This window comes from Pelodiscus sinensis, chromosome 8 (assembly GCF_052426305.1).
Source record: "Pelodiscus sinensis isolate ZL-2025 chromosome 8, ASM5242630v1, whole genome shotgun sequence".
Taxonomy (NCBI): domain Eukaryota; kingdom Metazoa; phylum Chordata; order Testudines; family Trionychidae; genus Pelodiscus; species Pelodiscus sinensis.
The window spans coordinates 22,226,873-22,249,647 of record NC_143059.1 but is presented as its reverse complement, the minus strand read 5'-3'; the positions used below and the strand labels follow the sequence as shown (position 1 = coordinate 22,249,647).

The following is a 22,775-nucleotide window of genomic DNA, read 5'->3' as shown; positions in this document are numbered from 1 at the left end:
GACCCATTGGCTACGTCTAGACTGACATGATTTTCCGCAAATGCTTTTAACGAAAAAGTTTTCCGTTAAAAGCATTTGCGGAAAAGAGAGTCTAGAGTGGCACGGACGCTTTTCCGCAAAAGCACTTTTTGCGGAAAAGTGTCCGTTCCAATCTAGACGCGCTTTTGTGCAAAAAAGCCCCGATCGCCATTTTCGCGATCGGGTCTTTTTTGCACAAAACAAATCTGAGCTGTCTACACTGGCCCTTTTGCACAAAAGGGACTTTTGCCCGAACGGGAGCAGCATAGTATTTCCGCAAGATGCACTGATTTCAGACAGTAGAAAGTCAGTGATCTTGCGGAAATTCAAGCGGCCACAGTAGACAGCTGGCAAGTTTTTCCGCAAAAGCAGCTGCTTTTGCAGAAAAACTTGCCAGTCTAGACACAGCCGTTGTGCTTTTGCTAACCCAGTTCTGCACCTCTTCCAAGAAAAGAATGCTAGTTCTGCAACATTATGGGGGTTCTTGGAGTGGTGATTGGTTATAGGGGTAATAAGTTCAAACCCTGTAATGATTCGATCTGTGTCCAGAGCCAGACTTCATTATGAAGCATTTATGACCTCTTCTGTTATCAGACTGGTAATCAGAATGCCAAATAGATGCACATACCTTACCAATCTAACTCCTGCTACTGCTGTACTTTCTCGAGCGCAGATTGCCTGACCCGGGTTGTGTACAGTGCTTTCAACAAAGCTGTAAGCTCTTTCATTGAGAACACATACATGGGGTGTTACTTTCACCTTTGCTGTAATAACTAAGCCAGAGTGCCCTCGTGTAGTACAGTGGTAAGAGAGTAGCCAGCTGGGGGCAGGGTTCTGGCTGTTGCCAGACACTATACATGGGTATGGTTCCAATGCCAGTGCTGAGCATGGGCTACCCATTCCTCCCTTTCTGGCCCTCTTACTGGCCCTCTTTCCCCATGGGAGCCCCAACTACTGCTTCCCCATGGCCCTTGGCTCCAGCACTGGACAGATGGGGGCAGGGAGGCAAGGTTCCAGCAGCCACAGCACACCCAGCTTCCGCCTCAGGCAGCCAGGCAGCATGGTCCCCGGCCAACCCTGGCAATCCAGCAGCTGGGCAGCACGGTCCCCAGCAAGCCCTGCCAATCTGGCAGCTGGGCAGCATGGTGGCCTAGCCACACTCCTAGCCCCAAGTCCGCCCACCCCAAATTCCTACCCTGAAACCCCCATGCACCCAGCCTCCTGTCCTGACTCCTACACCCCCACACTTTTGCCCTTAGTCCCACTCATCCCAAACTCCTGCTCTGCCCCCCCCCACGCCTCCCAGAACTTATCTTTACTTCTGTGCACCTCACATCCCCAATCCCTTTCCCTGAGCCCTCCCCGCAACTCCAGTCACCTGGCCTGAGCCCACCACTCCACCCCACACTTAAATTTCTTACAGGTACTGTTGCATTGCACCTCCCGCAGAACCTTCTGCCCTGAGTCCCCCCGGGGAGTGTAATACAACAGTACTTGTAAGAAATTTGAGTTATTTTCACCTTGACACAGGTTAAGATTTGTAAAAACTTCCAGAGTTGTGTGGCTGCTGCAAACCTAGATTTAGGTGCATAGGATCTCCATTAGAAGATCGCCGGTCATAGGAGATACTAAGTGCCTCCTCCTAGATGCTGAGGGCCTTGACCCATTGCAATAACAACTGTAACCCTGACTCAGCTACTGCTACTGACAATCCCACTTTGGCCACTGAGGCCCTGTCTCCACTGCTCAGTGAATCAACACTGCAGCAATTGGTCCACCAGTGGTTAATTTATAGCGTCTGCTTAGATGCAATAAATAGATCTCCGAGCACTCTCCCATCAACACTAGTACTCCACCAGGATGAGAGGAGTAGTCAGAATTTACAGGAGAATAGCCCCTGCCGATGTTGGTGAGGGGATGGATTGCACCCTCATCAAGTTTGCGGATCACACTAAGCTGGGGGCAGAGGTAGATATACATTGAAAGGCAGGGATAGGGTCCTGAGTGACCTAGACAAATTGGAGGATTGGGCCAAAAGAAATCTGATGAGGTTCAACAAGGACAAGTGCAGAGTCCTCCACTTGGGACAGAAGAATTCCAAGCAGTGTTACAGGCTGGGGACCAACTGGCTAAGCAGCAGTTCTTTGGAAAAGGACCTGTGGATTACAGTGGATAAGAAGCTGGATATGAGTCAATTGTGTGCCCTTCTAGCCAAGAAGGCTAAGAAAAGCATTGCCAGCAGATCTCTAGAAGTGAATAGACCTCGGCACTAGTGAGGTCAATTCTGGGCCCCCCACTACAAAAAGGATGTGAAAGCATGGGGAAAGTCCAGTGGAGGTCAACCAAAATTATTAGGGGGCTGGAGCACATGACTTACGAGAAGAAGCTGTAGGATTTGGACTTATTTAGTCTACAGAAGAGAAGAGTAAGGAGGGATTTGAGCCTTTAACTACCTGAAGGAGGATTCCAAATAGGATGGAGAGAGGCTATTCTCAGTGGTGGAACAAGGAGCAATGGTCTCAAGTTGCGGTGGAGAAGGTCAAGGTTGGATATCAGGAAAAACTATTTTACTAGGAGGATGGTGAAGTACTGGAATGGTGAAGCACTCCATTCCTAGATATTTTTAAGTTCTGGCTTGACAAAGCTCTGGCTGGGATGATGGAAGGTACCACGGTAAATTTGTTGACTTCATCTACACTATTTGCTTAGCTGAAATTGCATAGCGTAGATCAATGGGGAGGGAAAGTGTTACCGTAGACAAAGCCTGAGAGCACCAGTGTATTTTTGTGTAAAAGAAACAGTAACTCCGAATCTGCGTTATGCAGCATCCTTTAAGAAGCTGCTGTGTTTCTGCTGAGTGTTATGTAATAATCCCTAATGCTGAGAACATGGCAGAATAGACTCATTTAGGGATCACACTTGTGGTACTTGTATCTTTTTTGCAAGATGACCAGGAGTATCAGGAAATATAAAATGACTGTCTTTGCTTGCAGTTCCACAATGCTAATCAGCTGGCAGCTTGGTGCTTGCACTACATCTGCACTAATTACAACAGCGTGTGCTCTAAATTTCGCAAGGAAATAAAAGCTAAGTCTCCAGGTAAGCCTATATGCAATTCCCTCACCCAGATTTTTTCCAGACCTCTTTTCTTTTTTCTTTCTTTCCTTTGAACAGGAACAAATGAATTAGCTCAACTAAACTGCAATGGAAAGCTAATGTTCTTCAATGAGGGGTGTCCCTGTGGGTGCTTCACTCATGTCTCGGTGCATGCCTGCGTTAGGGATCAGAGATTTTTGCGAGCAGTGCCCCTCGTGCTGCACCTGCGCACTCAGCGCCCTCCTCCCCCACCAGATCCTGTGGAGTGCGAATGCAGCACGAATCCCGTCAGTTCCTTTTCAACCATCCCTGGCTGAAGATGGAGTTCGGAGCAGTGTTCTTCTTCCTGACAGGAAAAGCAGAATACCTCTATTAGTTTTAGGTTTTTACCTCACAGTTTAACTTAGCTCGACCTTGTTCAATGTTTACTTTGTTTGGAAAAAAAAAAAGTGGCAGCCACAGCAGTGGCCGCTTTCCTTCCCCGCAACAATGCCGAGTTCCCCTGCTTCAAAAACTGTGATTTATGCAGAGACTCAGTGCCTACGTCAGATGGTCGTGCCTCTTGTGTCAAATGCCTGAGGGAGTCTCATGTGGCACAGAAGTGCCCTCACTGCCTGAATATGACGGCAAGGGCCAGAAAAGACCACAAAATGCGGCTCAAGACTATTCTCTGGGAAAAGTCTCTTCAGTCACCAAGGGACAAACCAGAGGACATGCGGGCACAGAAAAAGCCCTTGGGCAGGGCAGCTTCATCACCCCGCAAAGGCTCTCAAGCTGCAAGGGCTACCCTGGCATGTTCCCTGTCCAAGCTGCCTAGAGCCTCTTGTTCCCTGGTGCCATCAGTCTCTGGTACCGCGGAGAAATGCAAGTCAATGCCATCCAGGAGAGCTGAGGCACAAACTAAGACTGCCACATCAACTGGCACCACTGAGGCAGCAGGTTCAGATAAGCCGCATATGCTTCCATGAGCTCTGGTGAGCTCTCCCTCTGCACCCAGTCTAACCAGGCAGAGTGATTTTGACTGTCCCATGGCACTGCAGCACAAGAAAGCGCTGCGCAAAACGCAACACCTACAAAAATCTCCTCAGTCTGGCTTACCACGCTCCATGGCGCAGGGGCACACTAACACTTTACAGAGTGGCCCCCACTTGCCAACTTGCCAACACCGCTGTCCCCAAGATCTGATTATGGTAGCGGGCATAGGAGCAGGCTCTCCTCTCCTTCTCCATCACTAGCTTCCTGGCACTCATACAGGGATCACTCCCTTCAACAACATCCCATTTGGCCCAGCCAACTGTGGATGTATCCCCCACATCAGCTCCCGCCTCAGTAGAGCCCCAGAGATACATGCAAGGGTACCGACAACAGTCCTCCTATACCTACCATTCAAGGCACACATCCCAGCCTCTACATCCCAGCAACATTACATCTCTAGGCGCTCACCCACAATCTCTGCATGCTCCTCACCTGCTTACCCGCCCTCAGTAATTTCTCAAATGGGTTCCAGTGAGCACGACAACTTACCTCAGTCAGATTCAGAGAATTCCTCACATGAACCCAGATCCAGGCAGGTTGAAGCAGTATTCCACATCTCTCCTTCTCCTCCAGCAGATGACCTGAAACTTTCTCAGGAACTTTTCAAATGGGTAGCCCAGTCACAAGACATTACATTACAAGCGATACAGGACAAACAATACAAATTGCTCACCATATTACAACCCTCAGCATTCTCGAAGATAGCTTTATCCACCAACAAAGCTATCCTTGAACCTTTGTATGCTTTGTGGCAAAATCCAGCCTCTGTTCCACCCACAAACCACAGAATGGACAGAAAATATTTCGTCCCTGCAAAAGACATGGATTTTCTATTTGCCCGCCCTCCCTCCCCCCCCCCCCCGCCAAATTCGCTGGTAGTGGACTCTGTGAATCACAAGGCTAAGAACCCACAATTTAAATCTGCGCCCCTTGATAAAAGAACACAAACAGCTAGACACTTTGGGCCTCAAAGTGTACTCTTCGGCCACACTTCAGTTCCATATATCTAATTATACAGCACTGTTGGCTAATTACGATGCCAATTATGCTAAATTACAAGACTTGCTACAGGACCTCCCTGAAAACAAGTGACCTCACTTCCAATCCATCATTAAGGAGGGTTTATCAATTGCTAAAACAGCTCTTCAGGCTGCTATGGATGTCACAGACACCGCAGCTAGAGCCACAGCCACAGTAATGCGCAGGGTCTCATGGCTGCAGGCATCAGGGGTCCCAAGGGAACTACAAGCAAGGGTGGAGGATCTCCCCTTTGACAGGAAACAATTGTTTGCTAAAAATAGAGATGAGATCCTACACTCTATGAAGGACTCTCGTACGACACTACGCATCTTGGACATGTACACCCCTCCCAATAAGAAGTGTAAATATACTCCCTACCAAAAACTGAGGGGTTATATTACATCTATTACAGGCAGCAGCAGAAGCCATATGATAACAGGCCCAAGCAACACCCTAATAGCAGGAGGAATCAGCAAAGCCAGTCCTCTACAAATCAGTCCACCCCTAACAAGCAACAAATTTGATGTTTTGGTCGGAGCTCTGAGTGACCACCCCACAAGTCCAGTGCAGTCCAATGTCACCTTCGGTTACTGCCTAAGACCTTTCTACTAATAGTAGGCCCAAGTTACCACAGACAAATGGGTCCTAGAAATAATCAGATTGGGTTATACAATCCCCTTTACTTACATGCCCCCTACCTAGCCCCCTATCCCATCCTCCTTCAGGGACCTTTCTCACAAGCCCATGTTATGGGCAGAGGTACAAAAGCTACTTACTTTAGGTGCAATAGAACCCGCCCCCAAGGAACATCGAGGAAAGGAGTTTTACTCCAATTGTTTCCTCACAGCCAAGAAAACAGGGAGATGGAGACTGATCCTCGATCTCAGGAAACTCAACAAGTTCATTCACAACACAAAATTCAGAATAGTGACCTTAGCAACCATCATACCTGTACTGGACAAAGGGGACTGGTTCTCAGCCCTTGACCTGCAAGACATATATTTCCATGTGACTATCCATCCAGCCCACAGAAGATTCCTCAGATTTGTCATGGGACAAGATCATTATCAATACAGAGTCCTCCCCTTTGGCCTCTCTATGTCCCTCAAGTATTTTTGAAGACCCTAGCCATAGTCATGGCCTTTCTCAGAAGACAAAACGTCATTATCTTTCCTTACCTAGACGATTATCTAATCAAAGGCCCTACCTACCAGAAAACTACTATTATGACAACTATTACTAGGGAATGTTTTTCCCAACTTGGCCTAATTATCAACATGCAAAAATCCACCATACAACCCACAAAGAAGATAGAGTTCATTGGGGCATTACTAGACTCAGTTACAGCAAGAGCCTACCTCCCACCACAAAGATTCAGGGCGATCTGCGACCTCATTCAACAGGTCAGACAGGCCCCCTTCTTCACAGACCAGACATGCCTTCAATTACTGGGTCAAGTGGTGGCCACAATGTTTGTGGGCTTGTTCACAAGGCTACACATGCGTTGCCTACAACATTGGCTCGCTATCAACTATATACCAACCCAACACAGCCTTGCAAAGCACCTCTCACTTCCTCTACCAGTGATGCAGTCCCTTGAATGGTGGACATCTCTGAACAACCTCCTTGTCTGTATACCCTTCCACCGACCAGACCCTTCAGTTACTTTAACAACAGATGCATCTCTCATGGGCTGGGAAGCCCACTGTGGCGCAATGTCAATACAGGGTACATGGGCCCAACGTGAGAGACATTTTCACATCAATATCCTAGGGTATGTCTAGACTACATTCCTCTGTCACTAAAGGGATGTAAATTAGACATACCGAAATTGCTAATGAAGTGGGGATTTAAATATCCCGCACTTCATTAGAATAAAAATGGTCGCCGCTTTTTGCCAACGCGGCATGTTGCCAGCAAAAAGCGGCAGTCTAGATGGGGATTGGTCGACAAGGAAAGCCTTTTCCGACCGTTCCCTTATGCCTCATGCAACGAGGTTTACAGGATTAGTCGGAAAAGGCTTTCCTTGTCGACCGATCCCCATTTAGACTGCCGCTTTTTGCTGACAAAGTGCCGCGGCGGCAAAAAGCAGCGGCCATTTTTATTCTAATGAAGCACGGGATATTTAAATCCTCGCTTCATTAGCAATTTCGGTATGTCTAATTTACATCCCTCTGGCGACAGAGGGATGTAGTCTAGACATACCCCTAGAGCACAAGGCCATTCGCAGGGCTTGCGCCTATTTCCTTCCCCTGATAAAGGGCAGAACAATCTGTGTCCTCATGGACAACACACCGTCTATGTTTTATGTCAGTCGGGGGGCAGAGGGGGGAGATGCCCGATCACACACACTATGTGCCGAGGCAGTCAGATTCTGGAACTGGTGCATCAGAAACTAGATAACCCCAACAGCCATGTACATACCAGGACAACAGAATGTGAGAGCCAACAAACTGAGCAGACATTTCTCAGATCAGCACAAGTGGGAGATCAATACCAATGTCCTCCTTTCAATCTTCCTCAAATGGGGCTTTCCAACTATAGGACCTCTTTGCAACACCTCACAACTGCAAATGCCACAGATTCTGTTCTCATGCAGGACTAGGCAAGAGATCAGAAGGGGATGCCTTCACCATCCGCTGGATAGATCCCCTTCTTTATGCCTTTTCACCAATTCCGCTTATCGCCAGAGTGATTAACAAGATCCGATCTGATCGGACCACAGTAATTTTAATAGCCCCAGTCTGGCAGAGACAGCCCTGGTTCTTCTTCGAGTAGTGTCCCCGTGGGTGCTCCACTGTAGGTGAAGGGTTGCCCTGAGCCGCAGATCGGAGCTTTGTATAGCAGTTTCCCCTGTTGAGCCACGCATGCCCAGGAGGCGTCTCGAGCCCTTCCCGCCTCCTGAGGAGCGTGACTCAACCCCCTCCCTTTCAGTTCCTCTTTAACCGCCCTCGTCAGCGGACGGAGCAGTTAGGAGCTCCCTGTCAGATTATCTGACTGCTTTCCTCTTACTAATTTAGGCATAGTTAGCTTCCCCTGTTATCCTAGTTACTCTTTCCCTGTTTCTTTATATAAAAAAAAAAAAACTAGAAATAGGAAAAATAGATTAGTTAAATCCCTCCCTCAGGGGGGGGCTTGAACTTACCTCAGACCAAGACTTTGGTGAACCGGCTTTCTCCCGCCTGTCAAACAAGAAACACATAAAGACTTAAAAAAAAAAAAAGAAGAAGCAAACCACATAAACTATAACAATATAATAATTTCAAGAGTGAGAGAACCTGCAATGTCCGGCTCCTCAGGGTTTAAAAAGTGCGCTCAATGCCGGGACTTAATGCCGGCTTCAGACGGCCACTCGGACTGCATACGGTGTTTGGGGGAGACTCACTCTCCACACAACTGTACCCACTGCAATTCCCTGACGGCGAGAGCCAGAAAAGACCGTGAGCTCCGCCTCAGGATGATTTTATTTGAAAAAGCTCTACAGCCTGCGGGAGAACAATCTGCACCCCAGCAAGAGCCTCCACCGCCTTCCAAAAATACCCCGAGACCCAGAGCATCCCGCTCTCTTCCAGCCTCTTCCTCTCCCAAACATAGAGGAGAGGCACACCAACCTGGGAAGTCCCCTGCCACTAAGGCTTCGGGGCGATCCTCCCACTCTGTGCCGGTATCGGGGCGCTCAACAGCTGAGCGGCCCCAGGAGCGCTCTAAACAGCCGGCACGGCATGAAAAGCCGCCGCCGCTTCGAATCGTGGCACTGCTTTCAGTCCCGGCACTGCTTCAAGCCTCTGCGGTGCCCCAGGACCATTCTCAGCAGCCGGCACGGCATGAAAAGCCGGCGCCGCTTCAAACCGCGGTGCCGCTTCAGAGCCCGGCACCGCTTCCAGCCCCGGCGCTGCTTCAAGCCTCTGCAGCGCCGAAACCTACATCACGGCTTAAAGCTGCGGTGCCTCTTAAAGCCACGGCACCGCAGCAAAACGATGGGCAGCCTCCAAAGCCTCTGGCAACAGCTGATGCTCCGCTGGTCCTCCCACAGCCAGACAAGCAGCCAGATGAGACTCCTAGGGATCAGCCCCAACAAGAGACTAATCCATACAGTGGGCATCATTACCTGTGCCTGCCCTCTACTTCTTACTCTCCTGAGGGGTCTCCATCAAGGCGATCCCCTCCCAGATCGATGTCACTGTCGTCTCTTCACGACGCTTCCCTTCCGGATGATGACCACCACACAGTCTATTCCTCACGACATCCATCACCTGGAAAGGCTCGCTCTCACCATTATAGGGCTCCGCCACAACATGGCCCATGGCACCCATACTGGCCTTACCCACCTCCACCTTATCCACCGCAATGGGGACCATGGGAACACTGGGAGCCATATGGACACCGCTCCCCACCTCGTTCCATTGCATCCCGGAGAAGTTTGCCTCGGCCACAACCCCTAACTCCAGCAAGTTTTTCGGAGGATGAGGTGGAATGAATCTCAAACAACGACTCAGATACTCAGTCAGTAAACATCACACACTCTGATGCCCTTGATGCACAACCAGAGGACGCCATAGTACCATCAGACACTGGAACAATTGACGATCTAAAACAGTTCCAAGAACTATTCAAGAGAGTAGCGACAAGCCAGAATGTCTCCCTGCAAGAGGTGCAGAAGAAACAATACCAATTGTTAAAGAATCTACATCCGACACTACAGGGCAAGATTGCCCTACCCATAGACGAGGCAATCATGGAGACCTCAGAAGATCTCTGGAAGACGCCTGCATCTATCCAACCAACTAACAGGAAAATTGACAGAAAGTACTTTGTCCCCTCAAAAGACAACGACTTTCACTCACCCACAACCTAATTCACTAGTCATGGACTCAGTACAATAACGAGCGAAGTTTCCACAGTACAGGACGGGCAATGCAGACAAGGACCACAAAAAGTTGGACTCCTTTGGCAAGAAAGTATACTCCTCTTCAACCCTACAATTCAGAATATCAAATTACTCTGCTCTTTTAGCAAATCACAACTTTGACAACTACTCAAAACTGGGAGAACTAATGGCGCATCTCCCCGACTCCAAAAGACCCATCTTAAAATCAATAGTTCATGAGGGCCATATGATCGCCCGCTCCGCTCTCCAAATGGCAATGGATGTAGCTGACACTGCAGCCCGAGTTACAGCTACAGCGGTGGTGATGCGTAGAGCCTCTTGGCTCCAGTCATCTGGAGTTCCACGCGAACTCCAGCCCAAAGTGGAGGACTTGCCATTTGACAAACAAAAGCTATTTGCAGCTACTACAGATGAAATGCTCCACAACAGCAAAAATTCTAAGTCCACACTTCGCACGCTAGGCATGGGCACGCCACCATATAAACGCAGACGATACACCCCATATAATTCATATAATCGATACCGCTATGGACAATACAATCGACCACAGAGGCCTTATGAGGACAACAGGCCAAGACAGCGAGATCCCAGAACGTGACCCAACCAAGCCCGTCCGCCAGCCAACCAACCATCTAAGCAGCAAATTTGAACATTTGGTCGAGGGTCTGCAAGACCTCCCATTCAATCTCGCACCTCAACATGGCCATCTATTCAACCACCGTTTGCTTGCCTTCCTCCCACAGTGGGAATCCATAACATCGGACCGCTGGGTCCTAGAGATAATTCGAGTGGGCTATACCATCCCTTTTACTTCTATCCCCCCTACCCTTCCCCCTACCCCATCCCTTTTCAGGGACCACTCTCACGGGAACCTTCTAAAACAGGAAGTCAATCGGCTCCTTGCCATTGGGGCTATAGAAAGGGTACGTCGAGAGTTCCACGGGAGGGGGTTTTACTCGAACTATTTCCTGACCGAAAAAAGAACGGGGGGCTGGAGACCTATATTGGATCTCCGCAAACTGAACAAATTTCTCAAGAGACAGCGTTTCAAGATGGTCACTCTTTCCGCAATCATTCCTGCGGTAGATCGAGGGGACTGGTTCGCAGCCCTCGACCTCCAAGATGCCTATTTCCATGTAACCATCCACCCCGCCCACAGACGTTACCTACGCTTCACGTTGGGACTGGACCATTTCCAGTACAAGGTTCTTCCCTTTGGCCTCTCATCAGCCCCGAGAGTATTTTCCAAGGTATGGCAGTTGTAACCGCGTATCTCAGACGGTAGAACGTCATCATATTTCCCTACCTAGACGATTGCCTTCTAAAGGGATCCTCATACGCCGAAACCGCCGCTATGATACATACGACCACAGCCCTCCTCAGTCGTCTAGGCCTTCTAATCAACCAAGACAAATCAATTCTGTACCCGGTTCAAGATATAGAGTTCATTGGCGCACACCTGGACTCACTCACAGCCCGGGCATACCTACCTCAACAACTCTTTGCAACCATGCAAAAAATTATAAACGGGATGCTCGCAGTTCCTACCACCACAATACTTACATGCCTCCAACTAATGGGACACATGGCTTCCACCACCTACGTAGTCCACCATGCTCGTCTGCACTTTCGATGTTTCCAGCTCTGGATTGCAGCCGTTTATATCCCATCATGACACCCTCGAACCAAAACGGTTACTATCCCACCAGACGTGCTCGCATCCTTACGATGGTGGACAGTGCCAAACAATCTTCTGGCGGGGGTTCCGTTCCAACAAATCGAACCCACTATTCAAATCACCACAGACGCTTCCCTGCTCGGCTGGGGGCCACATATGGATGGTCACGAAGTTCAAGGCAGGTGGTCCCCAAACGAGACACTCTTACATATCAATCTCCTCGAATCGAGAGCAGTAAGAAATGCCTGTGCACACTTTGCCTCCGACATCGCCAATCACACAGTCCGCATCCTAACGGACAACATCTGCACTATGTTCTACATAAACAGACAGGGTGGAGCTCGCTCCAGCTCGCTATGCACGGAGGCTATTCGCCTGTGGAATGTGTGTATCCGCAACCAAGTCACCCTTATAGCATCATACCTGCCCGGAGTGAACAATACCAAAGCGGACTCCCTCAGCCGAAACTTCACCACGGACCACGAATGGGAGTTACATACGGAGGTGGCGAACTCAATTTTCCATCAATGGGGATGGCCATTGATAGACCTCTTCGCTTCTACCCAGAACACCAAATGTCCCCAATTCTGCTCGCGTGCGGGACTTGGCAAACACTTTCTGGGGGATGCCTTCCTAATCAAATGGACAGCCCCCCTACACTACGCCTTTCCTCCCATACCGCTCATCCCAAGAGTTCTGCGCAAGATCCTGAGAGACAAAGCCCTAGTCATCCTGATTGCACCATCATGGTCTCGCCAAACCTGGTACCCATACCTTCACAGGCTAGCAGTCCAGCCACTCCACCCACTACCATACCGGATAGACCTACTATCTCAGGACGACGGCAAGATACTGCATCCACAACTCAATACCCTGCACCTTCACGCATGGCTTCTCTCTGGTTCTCGGAGGTAGAAGAGCGCTGCTCCCAGCGAGTAAAAGACATCCTCCTCCATAGCAGGAGACAGTCTACTCGGAAAACTTATCAACAGAAATGGACACGTTTCTGTCATTGGTGTCAGCGAGCCAAGGTGGAGCCCCGTGCCTCACCACTAAATACCGTCCTGGACTACACTCTGGAGCTTAAGGCATCAGGACTGTCAATCTCCTCTCTAAGAGTACACCTCACTGCAATAGCAGCATTTCATACCTCAGTAGACGGCTTCTCCATTTTTAACCATCCTATTACGAAGAGATTCCTCAAGGGGCTCCAGAATGTGTACCCACCACATAAGGCCCCACCCCCTTTATGGGACCTAAATCTTGTTTTGAATTGCCTCACCAGACCTCCCTTTGAGCCACTGGCAACAGTACCACTTCCCTTCCTTTTTATGAAAGTCTGCTTCCTATTAGCCATTACCTCCGTCAGGAGGGTGAGCGAACTCGGAGCACTAATGTCAGAACCTCCTTACACAGTTTTCACTAAGGATAGGGTCATACTGAGACCCCACCCCACGTTTTTGCCAAAGATATGTACAGAATTCCATCTCAACGAACCGATCATATTACCTACCTTTTTCCCAAAACCGCATTCTTCGCAGACAGACGCCAGCCTGCACACTCTGGTCATCCGGAGGGCTCTGGCCTTCTTCCTAGAAAGAACAAAACCATTTCGTAAATCCGAAAGACTTTTTATCTCCATTGCTGAACGATCCAAAGGGACACCAATATCATCGCAACGAATCTCAAAGTGGATATCGACATGTATAATCAAATGCCACTCTCTGGGCAATAGACTGCTACAATGCCCACCACGAGTGCATTCTACTCGAGCCACGGCTGCTTCTACAGCCTTTCTGGGTAATGTCCCCCTAAGAGACATTTACCGAGCAGCAACATGGTCTTCAGACCATACTTTTGCTAAGCACTACGCTATCCTTCCACAACTCAAGAATGATTCAGCAGTTGCCACAGCAGTACTCTCTACCACTGCTAAACAATGACTCCGGCTCCCTCCAGCCTTACATTGAATACTGCTTTGTAGTCACCTACAGTGGAGCACCCATGCGGACACTACTCGAAGAAGAAAAGGGAGTTACTCACCTCGTGCAGTAACGAGTGTTCTTCGAGATGTGTGTCCCCGTGGGTGCTCCACGACCCTCCCTACCTCCCCTCTGCTCGGAGTCAAAATTCTCGGGCGGAGACGAGGAACTGAAAGGGAGGGGGTTGAGTCACGCTTCTCAGGAGGCGGGAAGGGCTCGAAACGCCTCCTGGGCATGCATGGCTCAACAGGGGAAACTGCTATACAAAGCTCCAATCTGCGGCTCAGGGCAACCCTTCACCTACAGTGGAGCACCCACGGGGACACACATCTCGAAGAACACTCGTTACTGCACGAGGTGAGTAACTCCCTTTTCCCTTACCTACACTACCTGTCAATAGATCAACCTATCCTTCTCCCAGCAGTGCTGAATCTCCTCACACAGCACCACGGCAGTATATGTCGCCTCAATATCAAAACCATGGAACTCACGGCGTGGTTGCTCCATGATTCCAGAATGAAGAACTCACCTGTTCAGACAGAGTCAAACAAGTTCTTCTAAACAATTGGCATCCCTCCACAAGAAGAACTTATCAAAACAAGTGGACGTGTTTTCAACAATGGTGCACGATGCACAATTTGCATCCCACTACAGTCCCCATACCTACCTTACTCGACTACCACATGGACCTTAGCGACATGGGCCTCTCCATCAGCTCCATCCGAGTCCACCTGGCAGCAATCACGGCCTTCCATGATCCAGTAGACGGCTTCTCTCTCTTCGCACATCCCATGGTGAAGCGTTTTCTCCCAGGCTTACAGAAAATGCATCCAAACCTTCGTCCCCCATTGCCACCATGGGACCTGAATTGGGTCCTTGACACACTCACCAGGCCACCCTTTGAGCCATTAGCCACTATGCCACTACAATACCTGTCTATGAAGGTGGCATTCATTGTGGCAATAACATCAGCAAGAAGGGTAGGAAAAATCGCATCCTTTCACTACATTTACCAGGGATAATGTCATACTCAGATCTCACCCCAACTTCCTCCCTAAGGTTATTTCCGAATTCCACGTAAATGAATCCATTTACTTACCTATTTCCCTAAACCTCATGCCTACCTCAAGGAGGCTATATTACATATGCTGGATGAAAGGAGAGAAATTGCATTCTACCTTGATAGGACTAGAACAACCAGAAAATCGGACAGGCTCTTTGTTGTGTGGTCAGGACCATGCACAGGAACATCATTGTCGGCACAGCACCTATCCAACTGGATTGTAGGCTGCATGCGTACCATTTATGAACTTAGGGGCAGACAGCCACTGCAACCCATCAGGGCTCATTCCACACATGCAATGGCTACTACAATGGCCTTCCTGAACAATATACCGTTGGTAGACATTTATAGAGCAGCCACATGGTCCTCACACCATACTTTCACATAGCACTATGCCCTACACAAGGGGCCAATACCCTCCACATTTCTAGCAGATGCAGTCCTTCCTTCTTCAACTTAGACTCCAATGCCCACCTTCATCGGGTGGGTACTGCTACAGAGTCACCTGAGTGGAGCACTCACAGGGACACCACTCACTGAAGAAGAAGAAGTTACTCACCTTGTGCAACAATAGTTCTTTGAGATGTGTGTCCCTGTGGGTGCTCCACTACCCTCCCATCCTCCTCTGTGCTTGGAGTCTACAGGGTAATCGGGTAGAAAAGGAACCGAAGAGACTCACACCGCGCACTCACTTGACAGGCTCCAGGAAAGGGGTGGTGCTGAGTGCACAGGCGCAGTGTGAGGAGCACTGCTCACAAAAATCTCTGATCCCCAGCGCAGGCATGCACTGACACCTGAGTGGAGCACCCACAGGGACACATATCTCAAGGAACTATCGTTACTGCAGAGGGTGAGTAACTTCTCTCCATCTTAAGTTCTTCTGATCAGATAACCAAAGGGTTAAAATCCTTTCTCTGCCTCATGGTCCAAGAGTTATACATATAACTCCAATCAACTGCACTAAGATAATGTGAAGTTTCCCTATGCTTCACCTAAAAAAATATTCAGTCTCTGAATGTATTTTACGTTTTTCTTTTGTTGAACAATTAACTGTCTGATTTACTTACATTGTTTTCATCTGAGCCTGCCTCCGCACTTTACAAACATGTAATGTGACAGTGTCAAGTCAGAGGGATACAAAAAAGGAATGGAAAGGATGTATATTATATCAGACTGAGAAAATCTCTCTTCCCAAGGTAACTGGCAGGGGCTAGTCCAGAACCAGTGAGAACTGGCCAGAGTCAGTCAGGGTATTTGAGCACCTAAGGCTGGTTGAGTGGGTTTTCAGAGTCAGGTAAGTGTGTCCTGATTAGAACATGTAGGGCCAGTTGAGACTGGTTATAAAAAGAGCTTCCCTGCAGTTAGTTAGGTGCATGAGTAGCTGTGCGGATGGAGGAAGCGCTGCGAGGATGGAGGAAGCGCTGCCAGGAGTTTAGGAGAAACAAGCACCAGTGAATATTAGGACAAGCCTGAGAGAAGGACAGTGCTGGGAAAGGTACAGGGAAGTAGCCCAGTGTCTTGTTGCTGTCTTGCAGGAAATGTTGGAGACTCTCATAGGCAGCTGCTATTTCAGGGCTCTGGGCTGTAACCCAAGTAGAGGGAGGGCCCAGGTTCCCCTCAATACCCACTTCCCATTTCCACTCAAGGAAAAGACTGGCTGGGGAAAAGAAAGAGGTTTACCCCACCCTGCATTATTTGGGGATCCACTGAGACTGTGGAGTTTTTCTCCCTTTATAACTCATGTTGGCCAATGATGAGAGGAGATCAACAAACAGCAAGCCTAGGTATGGTGCCTAAATTGAGGGCTGCTGTGAGCCTCTAAGGCAAGCAAATCCGCCTGAAAGCACAGAACCCACCAAGTTCAAGTAGGAGCTTTGTCACAGTAGATAATCCATAATAACATTGCACTGATATAGGTAAGTTTCCTTATGTCCATTTTGCTGGTAGTTGACCTGAAGCACAAAAAAGTAAGTTAATCAAGATAAATGCCTTGTGTGCCTCTAAATAGATTTAGTCAAGATTTGTATCTCAGTATTAGTATCCAAGTATTTTTTTATATATATTTTTTTAAATCAGATAATCAAGAATATTTTGAGAGACATCGCTGGCCTCCTGTGTGGTACTTAAAGGAAGAAGATCACTACCAGCGTGTTAAAAAGGAAAGGGAAAAGGAAGATATTGCACTGAATAAACATCATTCAAAACGGAAGTGGTGCTTCTGGAATTCCTCTCCTCTAGTTGCCTGAACAAAGCAAATAACACGTAAACACATCAACAGTGTAAATTTAACACTACTTTAAAAATAGTCTTATTGTTAGAAATAAGATGCAGTTCAGATTACTGGCACTGACTTTATTCCACATTTTGCATTTATCATTGTTAGGTTCAAAAGAACAAGCTCACCTATAATGAGCCTGGAATGATTCCCTTAAATTGATATGTATATTTTTGGTTATTAAGCAACATAAGCATCTACCATTATTACATTTCTTTTTATTCACGAACAAATCCAGCATTAATGTTTTAAACTCCAAATTAGGAAATATTTTTATACTGCCTTGTATATTCTGTTTAAATAAAAAGTCTGGGTATCACTTTATTTTACTGACCATGAAATAACCACATAGCAGCTTTAGAATTAGATTTTAACTATTTTTCTTATGTGAGTACAGTGAAATATAAACTTAGATCCACTCTTAATGAACAATCTTCTGTTTTAAATGACCAGTTTAAAAGTACCCTGTGACAATTATCATCTTAGTTAAAAAACAGTGTCTCTTAGGCAACCCATTTTTGTTCCTAAGACCCATGCACTCATAACATAATTAGATGGTTATTTCTTTTTTCTAAAGGAAATGGGTATAATAAGATCCAATAATTGAAAGTTATAAAGCATTTAATCTTCTTTCAGCTGAATTATAGGCAGTGTAATTACCTGTTCAACTGCAGGAACATGTATTTCTAATATTTGCCATGTACGTATATCTAGTGATTCTAATAATTCAGAGGTTTTAAAGGTCTAGATTGAAGAGGATAATTTTCAGATCATTAGAAGGGCTTATTAATTTATATCTTTATCCAGGGCAAACTCAGTATGGACCTGAATACAAAAAGCAGATATGCTGGTAATTTTGAAACAACAGTATTATGATTGTTTACTCTTTCAGGGCCCAGTTCTGCAGTCATTTCTATTTCAAGACTCCTTTTTGCTTCATCAGGGTTATGCAAACCAGAAACTAGCAGATACATTCCTCTATTGTTGATGTAGTATCTTGCAAATGGAAAATGATCTTCCTATAGGTTAATTTTAATTTTGTCAATGTCATCTTGTAGTTCTTCCCAGGTGGAATTCAAAGATAGTGCTTTAAATTAGATTATACATTCCTTCTGGAAGCAGATACTCCAAGGAAGCACAAATCAGAAGTCTCAGAGAATAAAAATTCCCATATTATTTAAATGATGAGAGGAGAAAACAAACACTCCAGTTTTTGACAGTTCCTTTCGGTTTAAGGTTTTTCTAATGACTCTGACCGGGCAGTGTTGCATTTGAAAAATATAAGGCTGGGGTGCTTTGAAAAGACAAAACTAAAACATTTCTAAAATTATACTATAGAACATATGCAGGTCTATGAAGCGTCTCAGACACAGTTCTGTAATTGAGGTAGTTTTATGTTATCAGTTTTGTTAATGAATACTAATGTGAAAAGCTTTTGAATTGTATCCTTCCTGTATTAATCGACAAAGCAGTACGTCCAAATCCCAATGCTGCAAGTCAGGAAAGATTTCAGGCTGAAAGCTATCCACACTTCCACATACTCAGCATCAAGGCAGAGCTCATTCTTGTCATATTCCACTGTGGTGCTAACACCCTAGAAGCTGCTTAGTATGGGTGCTGCAGAAACTCCTGTAACAAAAACAGGTGACAGACTTCATTACCTACAAGATTTATCCCTATGAGTGATAAAGAAGGGCTATAGAGAAAGGATGGTTATAAGTGTATCCACTTTAATTCCTGGCCGGTAGTATTGAGCATTGTGAAGGAAAGAAAAAAGAACACAATGAATGTCAAGACTAGGATGGAATTAACATCTGTTCATTCATAAAATGTTAACAGATCATGTTTAATAAATATTGCTACTAGGTTTTACATAACCAAAGCTCCTATATGATTGTAATTTTGCCAAACTGTAATGGATAGATTAATGAACCTGGGGGTATATGCAATAATATCCAGATGTATTAGTTATCAGCTATAATAACCAAATGGCTGGTTCATTTGGTTAATGCTGCCTATGGCCTTTAATCTTGGTGTTTATTTGGTTTTTTATTTTGCAAAAAAAAAAAAAGTAAAAGTGTTTAGCTAAAAAATGTCTCCTAGTTCTTTAAACACACTTTCTAAATACTGTATAAAGCACAGTATGATCTTTTTTTTCCTGGAAGGTGGAAACACACTTTTTATGGTGTTTGTCTACATTATAGTAGTAAAATATATTTAACAAAAGGTGAATCTGTGATCACATGCCAAATCAAAATTTACCATTCAGAATGTTACTGGAGAGCCACTTGCATTAGGAAAAGAATATGGTAGATGCTTGTCACTTAATATAAAGCTACAAACCAACCATTTTCCTCTTACTTTGTCACACTGTTCCTAATACTCAATCATCAGGTTGTCATCCATGCAATGAGAAACAAACTCTTCATGACAAAAAACAGGAAAATGCACCAGGAGTTCTTGTAGGCATTTTGGTTAGTTGATGTTTTGTTTTTATTACGAGCTTCCTAAATTGACTCCTTTTCTTTAGCTGATTCCTACTAGCATATATTTATCAACAACCAAAATCAAATTACAAGCTAATGAACTTTTAGCAACAATCCCTCCTAATATAGCTATTCAGTTTAATTTACAAAACTAGAAAGTTACATTTTTAGAGAACTGCCAAGATGATGCGTAAGAGTACTGTGTCCATGTAAGCCAGTGTCTGTGAGTCTGTAACACCGAAATGCTGGCTGTTCCCTCAGGCCACCGCGTGGGAGCAAGTGGCACAAGCAACCGTTTGGACTCTGCGCTCCCCATGCAGCACAGGGAGTGCAGAGCCCAAACAGCCATTTGGGCTCCGCGGTCCCCCAAGTGAGAGGCAGGAGGAGGAGGAGAAGAGAAAGAGAGAGGCAGGAGGCGGAGGAGAGCTGAGGGTGGGGGAAGCAGTAGGAGGAGGAGAGAGAGAGAGAGAGACAGAGCGAGAGACCGGAGGCTCAGGAGAGAAGACCGATGTGGAAGAGAGACCCGTCTTATGATGGGCTAATTGGCTAGTGCTAAAAGAATAATGAATAGACTAAGAGTGGGAAATCTGCAGGCTGCATACAGTTTGTCAGGGTTAGCTGCTGGTGGGCCATGAGACACTTTGTTTACTTCAGCATCTGCAGGCATGCCTGCTCGTAGCTCACAGGGGCCACAGTTTGCTGTTCCCAGGCGCCCACCTAGGGAGGATAGAGTCGCAGGTTCGAGTCCCGCCTCATAGCGGTAGTTGGCCGGACTGCGCATGCACAGAGGACATCTCATGACACTCGCGCTCTTTTGCATCACACAGTCCAGTTCCAGCCAGTTCCTCTTAACCACCTCAGGCTGCAGATGGAGTGAACTGATCTCCTCAGATCGCCTCATTCGTGAGAGAAATCAAAGTTGTTAACTGTTTAATAATTCTTTCATTATATAGTCTTCTTTTCCCGTTATTGTTCTCCTGTTCATAAGTTCAAAAAAAATAGAGAAAAATAATTTAACGGTTAGTTACTTAGCTTCAAGTTTTTATAGTTGTCTGTTAGCTCCCCGGTTGTATATAGTTCACACCTTCTCCCTATTTGCAAAAAAAAAAAAAAATCGTAAAGTTATCAAAATGCCAGGATCACAAGGTTTTAAAAAATGCGAGGCCTGCCGTGATGCTATGCCCACCACGGATGGCCATTCAGCTTGCATACATTGCCTGGGTGAAGGTCACGTTCCACAAAAGTGCCCTCACTGCTCTAAGCTTCCAGCTAGAGCTCGGCAAGATAGGGAAATGAGGCTCTGCATGATCCTCTTCGATAAGTCTCTTCAGTATGAAGGATCAGCCTCTCCCCCTCGATCATCGCAGCAGGCTCAAAAGCGAAAGGCCTCCCTACCAACTTCTGCCCTTCCAAGAAAGAAAAGACCATCTCCAATCCGCTCTCTGCCTGCTACTTCGTACAGCAGAAGTAATGGAGGAGGAGAAGGACCTCGGAGTCCTGGTTGATCACAGAATGACTATGAGCCGCCCTTGTGACATGGCCATGAAAAAGACTAATACAGTTTTGGGATGCATTAGGCAAGGTATTTCCAGTAGAAATAAGGAGGTGTTAGTGCCAATACAAGGCATTAGTGAGACCTTATTTGGAATACTGTGTGCAGTTCTGGTCATCTGTTTAAGAAGGATGAATTCAAACTGGAACAGTAACAGAGAAGGGCCACTATGATGATCCAAGGAATGGAAAACAATCTCACCCACCCTCTCCTAGAATAATCCTCTCACCTACATCTCAGATATTGAAGTCCTCAAATGGTTTAAGGACCCCAAGATGCAGAGAATCCTCCACCATGTGATCCATGCCCCATGCTACAGAGGAAGGCAAAAACCTCCAAGGACTCTGCCAATCTATCCTGGAGGAAAATTCCTTCCCGACCCCAAATATGGCGATCAGCTGAAGCCTGAGCATGCAGGCAAGACTCACCAGCCAGACACCCAGGAAAAAGGTCTCTATAGTAACTGCTATCATCCCACCATTGGCCTATTTACCACTGATAGTGAAAGGTCAATTAATTGCCAAAATCATCAAACCATCCCCTTCATAAACCTATCTAGCTTAATCTTGAAGCCAGATAGGTCTTTTGCCCCCACTACTTCCCTTGGAAGGCTTTTCCAGAACTTTACTCCTCTAATGGCTAAAAACCTTAATCTAATTTCAAGTCTAAACTTCCTACTAGCCAGTTTATATCCATTTGTTCTTGTATCCACATTGGTATTAAGCTTAAATAATTCCTCTCCCTCCCTGGTATTTATCCCTCTAATATATTTAAAGAGAGCAATCATGTCTCCCCTCAGCCTTCTTTTGGTTAATGTAAACAAGCCAAGCTCCTTGAGTCTCCTTTTATAAGTCAGGTTTTCCATTCCTCGGATCATCCTAGTGGCCCTTCTTTCTACCTGTTCCAGTTTGAATTCATCCTTCTTAAACATGGGAGACCAGAACTGTACACAGTATTCCAAATGGGGTCTCACCAATGCTTTGTATAATGGCACTAACACCTCCTTATCCCTACTGGAAATACCTCACCTAATACATCCCAAGACCGTATTAGCCTTTTTCACGGCCATGTCACAATGGCGGCTCATAGTCATCCTATAATCAAACAGGACTCCAAGGTCCTTCTCCTCCTCCATTACAACTGATGTGTCCCCAGCTTATAACTAAAATTCTTGTTATTAATCCCTAAATGCATAACCTTACACTTCTCACTATTAAATTTCATCCTATTGCTGTCACTCCAATTTACAAGGTCATCCAGATCTTCCTGTATGATATCCCGATCCTTTTCTGAATTGGCAATACCTCCCAACTTTGTGTCATCCGCAAATTTTATCAGGACACTTCCACTTTTGGTGCCAAGGTCAGCGATAAAAAGATTAAATAGAATTGGCCCCAAAACTGATCCCTGAGGAACTCCGCTAGTAACCTTCCTCCAACCTGACAGTTCACCTTTCAATATGACCTGCTGTAGTCTCCCTTTTAACCAGTTGCTTATCCACCTCTCAACTTTCATATTAATCCCTATCTTTTCCAATTTAACCAATAATTCCCCATGTGGTACTGTATCAAATGCCTTACTAAAGTCGAGGTAGATTAGATCCACTGCATTTCCTTTATCTAAAAAATCTGTTACTTTCTCAAAAAAGGAGATCAGGTTGGTTTAGCACGATCTACCTTTTG

The 22,775-nt window shown here is 46.3% G+C and overlaps 1 protein-coding gene across 5 annotated transcripts in view; it reads left to right on the top strand.

The window, feature by feature from the left end:
• Nucleotides 1–18,937, top strand: part of RHOBTB1 (Rho related BTB domain containing 1) — a 120,959-nt gene extending 102,022 nt beyond the window's left edge. For all 5 annotated transcript variants that reach the window (XM_006113588.5, XM_075934868.2, XM_075934871.2 and 2 more), the window contains 2 exons: nucleotides 3,012–3,117; nucleotides 16,857–18,937. In XM_006113588.5, the coding sequence (XP_006113650.3) occupies nucleotides 3,012–3,117; nucleotides 16,857–17,026 (276 nt within the window). In that variant the 3' untranslated portion in view covers nucleotides 17,027–18,937. The remainder of the gene's footprint in view (nucleotides 1–3,011; nucleotides 3,118–16,856) is intronic.
• The last annotated feature ends 3,838 nt before the right edge of the window (nucleotides 18,938–22,775 follow it).